General features: G+C 27.4%; 1 protein-coding gene across 2 annotated transcripts; it reads left to right on the top strand.

Moving 5' to 3' along the window:
* Nucleotides 1-202: 202 nt before the first annotated feature.
* On the top strand, nucleotides 203-9,157 carry LOC134827542 (acyl-CoA Delta-9 desaturase-like). Of its 2 annotated transcripts, none has more exons than XM_063840231.1 (7): nucleotides 203-375; nucleotides 3,891-4,165; nucleotides 4,250-4,335; nucleotides 7,270-7,311; nucleotides 7,819-8,299; nucleotides 8,380-8,540; nucleotides 8,694-9,157. In XM_063840231.1, exons 2-7 carry the CDS (start codon nucleotides 3,936-3,938, stop codon nucleotides 8,963-8,965), a joined length of 1,272 nt encoding a protein of 423 aa, XP_063696301.1. In that variant the 5' UTR covers nucleotides 203-375; nucleotides 3,891-3,935; the 3' UTR covers nucleotides 8,966-9,157. The 2 variants fall into 2 exon arrangements, with proteins under 2 accessions (XP_063696301.1, XP_063696303.1); XM_063840233.1 differs by lacking the exon at nucleotides 203-375 and adding an exon at nucleotides 3,659-3,737.
* Nucleotides 9,158-9,280: the final 123 nt, after the last annotated feature.

Here is a 9,280-nt window from a genome sequence, read left to right as displayed (position 1 = left end):
AAATTTTAAATTGTCTACTTATACGAGGCGCATTTTCTCGTCGTGTGCATTAATGTCATTTTGTTGTATTGTGCTTTTGTTCGTACAAACACAAACAAATCGTAGGCAAAACGATATAAAAGGGTTTTGTTAATACAAATCCTAATTTATTTTCGTTTTAGTTGTTACTAAAGTTACACACACAAAATATATAAGATATACATAGTTAAGCTCAAAACACAATATATTTCCGAAGAAAGGAGAATAGTTGCTTAGTTACTTGACAAATCTCTTCTAACAATTGCTTGTACTTACATTGTCAAGGAAAAACGGAGGAAGTTGAAAGGAAAATACATTTACACACAACGCAGCAAGGGAAATTATATTCCGTAAAAGGTACATCTCTCTCCATCTTTTTCTTCGGCAACGTCTGATGGCTGCTACGTAGCGCAAGCTTAGCCAAAGCCAATTATAACTCGAGTTTACTTGCAATGACGAAACACAAAAGAGTGAAGTGAATTTATTTCAAAGTGAACCTAATTAGTGGAAATCTTCTTTAACATTAAAGCAGCACATGCAATTTTGCGAAAACTCACTTTAATAGCAAATAATAATAATAATAAGAATAATGACAAGGTATTAGAGCAAATCATCATCAATATATAATATAATTAATGTTTGACTTTCTTAAACATGGAATTAAACACATATACTGTAATAATAATAATAACCAACAAATAATAACAATAACAATGAAAGCAAATTTAATCAATCAATAAGGTGAATAATGAATGATGGTGCAAAATAGTAAAGTGAAAATGACTTTAAAATTACCTGTCTGAAATTTAACAAAAGAAGAACTTTCTAAAAAAAAGGTCGAGAAAGTGAATCATTAAAAATATCATGTGATTTTCAATGAATAATAAAATAATGGAAAAAAGGGAATGAGTAGTTTTCCAATAAGATTTGTGACACGTGACAAAATGACATGAATAAATATTATGTTGGTATATATAATAAAAATATTGTCTTCAGTTTTTATTTTGATAAATAGTGTTAAATGTCAAGATCGTACATTATATTGTTATGTTATGATATGGCGATTGTCCATATATTTTAAAAGAGGTTGCAAAAATTGCTCGAGCATTTTTTTTTTTTTTTTTTTTTTTTGTGAAAAAATTTAAAATTTGTGTTATTTCAGAAACTGAAAAATCTATTTAAATAAACAAAATATTTTAAATAAAGAAAAACTAAATTTTTGATTTTTTTCTTAATTAATTTTTAAATTCTTATATTTTTTTATTTTATTAATTTTGTTTTATTAAAAAAAAAATTTATGATTATTTTATTTTTAATTTTGATGAATTAAATACTTTATTTATTATTTCATTAGTACCTAATTTTGTTAAATTTTCATTACAAAATTATAAAATAATAAATTAATAAAAATATTACTAAAATTAAATTTAAAAATTTAGTTTTTCGTATAAGTTTTTAAAGAATCTTTTATAAAAATTATTCGCGCAAGGCGTAAAAATATAAAAAAAATAATTTAATTTTTTTAGAAAAATTTTAAAAATAAAATAAAATTTTATAAATAAAATTACATTGACCAAAAATACATTGAATTTCAAACTTTTTCTAAACTTTTCATAAGTTTTTATTTTTTTTAATACTTAAAAATTATTTTTTCGTGCTCTAAATTTGTATGAAAAATAATAAAAATAAAGAATTTCTCAAATTTTCAAAAGTGTCATTTTAAAATTTTTTTTGTGAATTTTTTTGAATTTATAAAAATCGAAGTAATTTTTGAATAAATAAATAAATAAAATAAATATGTAAAACAAAAATAATTTAATAATTTAATAAAAAAAAATTAATTAATTATTTAAATTTAAATAATTATTTTTTTTGTTAAAATTTTAATCAAAAAAGTAATAATATAATTAAAAATGATAAAAAATAAAAAAAAAAACTAAAAAAAAAATTTTAATAATATTTTTGAACTCGAGCTTCAAAACCTCAAACTTGCAACCTGCAACTGTCCATGACGATACTTGTACATTTTTATATTTATTTTAGCATGTCACACATAAAAGTGTATCAAAAAACATGAAATTTTTCTGCGCAAACCTCGTTTGCAGACGAGACACAACAATACTCTTGAATCTGAAGTTTATGTTATTTTTACAAGCAAGTCAGCCGTCAAGTTGGATTGTTGTGATTTATATTTATTTTAAAGGACATTTTAAATCAAATGGGAATGAATTTGAAATATGAACGTCAATTTTTTTTTGTTTTGTCTTCTGAACAACAAAAAAAAAGTCATTTTCAGGATGAACATCATTATTTTTATTGTCAATCTTTATTTATTTTAATGCCAGAAAGGGGTTGAAATGTCGCACGTGTTCGATCAACAGCCTAATCTTAATTAAACTGACCAAAAATCCCTCTTTGTAAAAAACAAAAATGTTCAAATTTTCAATCAAATTCCGCATCAGACAGACTTAAATCACAGTTTTATTGACATTTTAATCAGAATATGGGCGATCCGGTTGTATTTTTCGCCAAAAACCCGAGTTAACAGGCAAAAAACCTCAAATGTGTGCGCTTCAAATTGATTGTATATAAAACATTTTCTGTTCGACAACGCAAATAGTGTATCCAACAATCTAAAATAAATACCACAAATAAGAAAATTTTTCAATCAACTTTCGATCGTCTAAAAAATTTTATTGCGTCATTTATCAAAGTGCACACTTTCATGTGTTTGGATGCCTTTACTACTGCAAGTGCGGGAAATGTAATTTTTTTTTTTTTAATTTTTTAAACATTTTAATTTTTGTTTGATATTTGTTCTAAAAAAATTAAAATTTTTTTCGAAAATATAAAAATTAAAAATATTTAAAAAAAAAACTTTTAAAAAATATTAAATATTCTAATTAATTAATATTTTTATTTATTTAAATAAATTAAAAAAAATAAAAAAAAATAAATATAAAAACTAAAAAAATAATATTTAATTTAATTTATTTATTTAAATTAAAAATTAAATTATTTAATTTATGTTTTAATAAAATTTATTTTTTAAAAATTGTTAAATTTTTTCACAAAAAAAAATTAATTTAAAATAATTTTATTTTTAATTTTTTTATTATTAAATTTTTTTATTTTAAAAAATTTATTTTTTTTTACATTTCCCGCATCTTCCAACGAATGACCATTCAGAAATAGTCACATTTTCACATCCAACAGAAAATTCTAACTAAATATGTTTCGTGTGACATGAAACCGAAATTAGTCAATATTAATTTTATTTTTCGATAAATTGGTTTCTTGTGTATTGTAAATACGTGAACGTGTGCACGTTTACCTGATGTCGAGCCACAATTTATATTTATACAATTTTTTTTTGTTGTAGAATTCTTGGGGAATTTTTATATTTTACAAAGCAGGAAAAGAAAGTGGTCGATGGCGAACGTGTTCGAACAGGAAATGTGATCAATTTACGATGATAACAGCACTTCGATGATATTTACTCCGCACACATGCAAGAAATTCATTCGTTCCTATGACTAATGGTAAAAGTTAATCTTCAAGGGTATTCGATGTTTTCGTTCATGCAAAATTTATTCGGATAGAAATGAGGTTGATTGTAGTTGGATTGTGACTGATGTGCCTCTGTACCGAGCGAGAGAGAGAGTAAAAGAGGAATTTTAAATAAAAAATTTAAAAGTTGTGCAAATCGGGGAGATAAAGTGAGTGAATGAGCTGGAGTTACATACGGTTACAATTCAAAAGAAGTGGAAAATTTATTACATGTCATACGAAAAGTTTTTCCTGAAGAATAGAGTTAGTTTGAAAATTTTTCCTTCATTTTTGCTCCATTTCTTTCTTTTCTCTTCTTCTAGGTAGATATTTTACAATCTGACATTTAATGCTTCATTGAAAAGAAAATGGCACCGAATATCTTGGGAAATACACTCCTTGTCGCTGCCGATGCACAAATTGAAGCTGAAACAAAATCCGTAATTGCACAACGATCGAATGCCGCCAGTAGCAAAAGTAGCAGCAGCAGCAGCACCGCCACAAACAGTAAACATGACACGTACAACGAAATCAATAACAATCACAAACCGAAAAACAATTCGTCTGATTACCACATGCAAATTGTCTGGATAAATGTGTAAGTAGCTCGGCGATCAATTTTGTTACGTAAATTCGAGGAAGTAAGATTTTTTTATTGAATTCGTAATTTTTTTGCTTTTAGTGCTCTAATGCTGTATTTGCACGTCTCGGCGGTATATGGGCTGTATCTTGTTTTCACAAAAGCCAAGTTAGCCACAAATCTATTTGGTAAGAAATTATTTTGCTTTTTTTTTTGTTGTCGTTACACAGTGGCGCTACAGTGCGTTTAAAGTTATAAAAGTTATAAGAATTTAAAAAAAGATTTTATTGAAAAAAAACTTGAGACTTACCTGAGTTGAAAATTTCAATATTCATGTCAGTAAACATTTTAAAAAAATTTCCCAAGGCACATTTTTAATAATTAACATTTTTTTTAAATTTCCCAATGCACATTTTAAAACATTTATCTCAGTATACATTCGAAGTTTTTTTGTAAAATTATTAATTTTAGCCACGTGACTTAATTTAATTAAAATTTTTAATTATCATCCCAGTTAACAATTTTAAATTTCATTTAAAGAATATTTTGATTTTTTGTCTTAAAAACACTTTTACAATATGTCCCAATGCACATTTCAAAAAATCTTTTCACTTTATTTTTAAATTTTTCACTCACTGAAGTTTTTACAATTAGTCTAAAATTTATATTTTTGTCCCAATGAACACTTATTCAAGTTATCCCATCTTGATTTAGTTTTCAAAACAAAACTATGTTAAAGGAAGATTTTTTTTCAGTTTCCATTTTTTGGCAGTTTTGAGTTGCAAAATGATAAAAAATGATAAATTAGAGCCCCTCTGATAAATTTTTATCCATTTGGAAGAAAATTTTACAAAATTGCTTTGACACAGTTTTTGACATAGTTTTTTTGCTCTTGATTTAGTTTTCAAAATAAAACTGTGTCAAAGAAAAAATTGTTTTTTCAGTTTCAATTTTTTGGCAGTTTTGAGTTAGAAAATGATTAAAAATGATAAATTAGAGCCCTCTGACAAATTTTCATCCATTTGGAACAAAATTTGACAAAAATTGCTTTGACACAGTTTTTGACATAGTTTTTTTGCTCTTGATTTAGTTTTCAAAACAAAACTGTGTCAAAGAAAAAATTTTTTTCAGTTTCAATTTTTTGGCAGTTATGAGTTAGAAAATGATTAAAAATGATAAATTAGAGCCCTCTGACAAATTTTTATCCATTTGGAACAAAATTTGACAAAAATTGCTTTGACACAGTTTTTGACACAGTTTTTTTGCTCTTGATTTAGTTTTCAAAACAAAACTGTGTCAAAGAAAAATTTTTTTTTCAGTTTCAATTTTTTGGCAGTTTTGAGTTAGAAAATGATTAAAAATGATAAATTAGAGCCCTCTGACAAATTTTCATCCATTTGGAACAAAATTTGACAAAAATTGCTTTGACACAGTTTTTGACATAGTTTTTTTGCTCTTGATTTAGTTTTCAAAACAAAACTGTGTCAAAGAAAAAATTTTTTTTTCAGTTTCAATTTTTTGGCAGTTTTGAGTTAGAAAATGATTAAAAATGATAAATTAGAGCCCTCTGACAAATTTTTATCCATTTGGAACAAAATTTGACAAAAATTGCAGTTTTGAGTTAGAAAATTTGACACAGTTTTTGACACAGTTTTTGAGTTTTTTTGCTCTTGATTTAGTTTTCAAAACAAAACTGTGTCAAAGAAAAAATTTTTTTCAGTTTCAATTTTTTGGCAGTTTTGAGTTAGAAAATGATTAAAAATGATAAATTAGAGCCCTCTGACAAATTTTTATCCATTTGGAACAAAATTTGACAAAAATTGCTTTGACACAGTTTTTGACACAGTTTTTTTGCTCTTGATTTAGTTTTCAAAACAAAACTGTGTCAAAGAAAAATTTTTTTTTCAGTTTCAATTTTTTGGCAGTTTTGAGTTAGAAAATGATTAAAAATGATAAATTAGAGCCCTCTGACAAATTTTTATCCATTTGGAACATACAAATTGCTTTGACACAGTTTTTGAAATTTGACAAAAATTGCTTTGACACAGTTTTTGACACAGTTTTTTTGCTCTTGATTTAGTTTTCAAAACAAAACTGTGTCAAAGAAAAAATTTTTTTTCAGTTTCAATTTTTTGGCAGTTTTGAGTTAGAAAATGATTAAAAATGATAAATTAGAGCCCTCTGACAAATTTTTATCCATTTGGAACAAAATTTGACAAAAATTGCTTTGACACAGTTTTTGACACAGTTTTTTTGCTCTTGATTTAGTTTTCAAAACAAAACTGTGTCAAAGAAAAAATTTTTTTTCAGTTTCAATTTTTTGGCAGTTTTGAGTTAGAAAATGATTAAAAAATGATAAATTAGAGCCCTCTGACAAATTTTCATCCATTTGGAACAAAATTTGACAAAAATTGCTTTGACACAGTTTTTGACACAGTTTTTTTGCTTTTGATTTAGTTTTCAAAACAAAACTGTGTCAAAGAAAAATTTTTTTTTCAGTTTCAATTTTTTGGCAGTTTTGAGTTAGAAAATGATTAAAAATGATAAATTAGAGCCCTCTGACAAATTTTCATCCATTTGGAACAAAATTTGACAAAAATAGCTCTGACACAGTTTTTGATTTAGTTTTTTCCCAATGCAAATTTTTAAATTTCTTATTTTGTTTAAGTTTGAATTTTTGGCTTATGATACATTTTTAACTTGGTTAGGCCCAATGAACAATTTAAATATTTTTTGAAACAAATTTTATGAATATTGTATTAAGTCACATTTTAAAAATTTTAATCACGTATATTATTTAGTAGAGTTTTTCCAAAGAGCAATTTAAATAATTTTTGAATAGTTAAACATTTGCCCCAAAAAATATTTTAATTTATTATCCCAATGCACATTTTGAAAAAAAAAATCCCTACTCACAATTAAAATTTTTGCCCAAGACACATTTTAAAAATTTTCATTAAAAAAATTAAAATCTTACAAAATACGGTTGCAAATAAGTATCAAAAGGAGATTTTTTTTATTAAAAGCACTGTAGTTCCTCACATTAAAATCGAAACAAAAGAAGATAAGTGTTTGTCGTAAATCTCATTACATGCCGTAAAATTCTTTTTTTTTATTTACAGCATTTTTCCTGATGATTTTTTGTGGTCTCGGCATCACCGCAGGTAATGAATTTCCCTTCTATATGAGACACATCTGTACATTTCCAAAGTAATGAACCTCCTACTTGTTCAAATATATAAAAACAAAATTAAATGTAAAAAAAATTCGTTGCAAAGAGTCGTCATGACCTTTAACTTTAGCACATTTGAACGAGAAAGACGAAATTTAACGATTTTAGAATGACTTCGAAAGCATTGCAAAACTTTAAGTTGACAAGATGTTATTTCTCTGTCTCGCATGCCGATAAGGAGAAACTTTTCGCAGTACCTCGCAGACATATTACTTGACACACAGAGACAAAATGACACTGCGGGCGATATAATACGGAGACGAACGATATATAATAATTTACGCTCTCATTGAAATGTGCTACAAATTACATTTTACAATGTCTATAAAAGGAAGAAATAAAAGACATTTCCATTAAAAAAGTTTAATTTTTCCCTCGAAACTTTTATGTGTGCGAACAATTTTCATGACAATATCTTTTTTTCCTCTCTCTCCAATAGGGGCGCATCGTTTGTGGTCACACAAAGCATACAAGGCGGAATGGCCTCTAAGACTCTTGCTGATGATTGCCCAAACAGCTGCTCATCAAGATTCCATCTACGTATGGTCACGTGATCATCGTGTGCATCACAAGTACACCGACACGGATGCCGATCCGTATAACGCGAAACGTGGTTTCTTCTTTTCGCACGTCGGCTGGCTCATGGTGAAAAAGCATCCGGATGTCGTCGCGAAGGGAAAGTGCATCGACATGAGTGATATGGAAGCGGATCCCATCGTCATGTTCCAGAAAAAGTTTTTTATTCCTCTGATGATAATATTTTGCTTTTTCCTGCCCACATACATTCCGGTTTATTTTTGGTCAGAATCCGTATCGACGGCATTTTATGTTTGCGCGATTTTCCGCTATGCCTTTGGACTGAATGCAACGTGGTGCGTTAATAGTGTGGCGCACATATGGGGCATGAAACCGTACGAAAAGTAAGTTTTTGTGCTAAACTAAAAATTATATTCTATACCTCTCAAAACTCCGTAATAAATAAATAAAAATTTATTGTCAGGACAATTTCGCCGTGCAACAATGTCTATGTCGCTACGTTCGGCTTGGGGGAGGGATGGCACAATTATCATCATGTCTTCCCCTGGGACTATAAAACATCCGAGTTGGGTAAATACAGTTCGAATTGGACAACTGCCTTTATAGATTTCTTCGCTAAAATAGGTAATTTTTTTTCGACTGCTCCTTTTTTTCTTTTTTTTTTGTTTGTTTGTGTTTTTCCTTTTCATCGGATAATCTGTTTGCAAAAGAAAATAAATTATTAACGACTTTACACTCAAACGAAAAATAAAAAAAAAAAACTTTTTGTCTCCGTAGGATGGGCACACGATTTAAAAACGGTTTCGGATGAGATGATACGTAAACGTGTGCTGCGAACGGGCGACGGTTCCCATGAAAAGTACGGCAACGACGTGGATTTGACGCGAAACATGCATAAATTCATCGAGGAATTCCAGCTCAAGGAAGAGGATGGATCCATTTGGGGTTGGGACGATAAAGATATAAATTTACAAGACAAATCTAACGCCAAAATTTACTACAACAATGCACAGGAACCGGCAATAAAAGACAACAACAGCGCAACATGAGAATTCAGAGACTGGCGAGAGAAAAAAAAAATTCGACAAACAAAAAAAAAATGTAAAATATCTCTAGAATATTTTTTCTTTCTCTTTCCCATTGGTTTGTAGTTGTATTTATTTATTTATTTTTTTTATCTTTTTTGTTCACGAGGTAATAGAATATAATCGCATTGCATGTTATGTTAAGTTAAGTTATATTGCGTCTTCCTAAAGAAAAAACAAAAAAATGTATTTATTTATTCTACTGATAATGATAATAAAAATGTTTATAATAAATTATTTTTTATGTGCTTTTTATTGAAATTCCAATTTTGTCTCTCA

Source organism: Culicoides brevitarsis, chromosome 1, assembly GCF_036172545.1.
Source record: "Culicoides brevitarsis isolate CSIRO-B50_1 chromosome 1, AGI_CSIRO_Cbre_v1, whole genome shotgun sequence".
Taxonomy (NCBI): Eukaryota; Metazoa; Arthropoda; class Insecta; order Diptera; family Ceratopogonidae; genus Culicoides; species Culicoides brevitarsis.
Note: the sequence above shows the minus strand (reverse complement) of the source record. Positions and strands in the feature narration are given on the sequence as shown.

Excerpts from the sequence above, each read along its gene's own strand:
- LOC134827542 (XM_063840231.1), top strand. The coding sequence starts at position 3,936 with ATGGCACCGAATATCTTGGGAAATACACTCCTTGTCGCTGCCGATGCA. Across the intron at positions 7,312-7,818 it reads TGGTCTCGGCATCACCGCAG|GGGCGCATCGTTTGTGGTCA; the intron begins GTAATGAATTTC and ends TCTCTCCAATAG. Across the intron at positions 8,300-8,379 it reads GGCATGAAACCGTACGAAAA|GACAATTTCGCCGTGCAACA; the intron begins GTAAGTTTTTGT and ends ATTTATTGTCAG.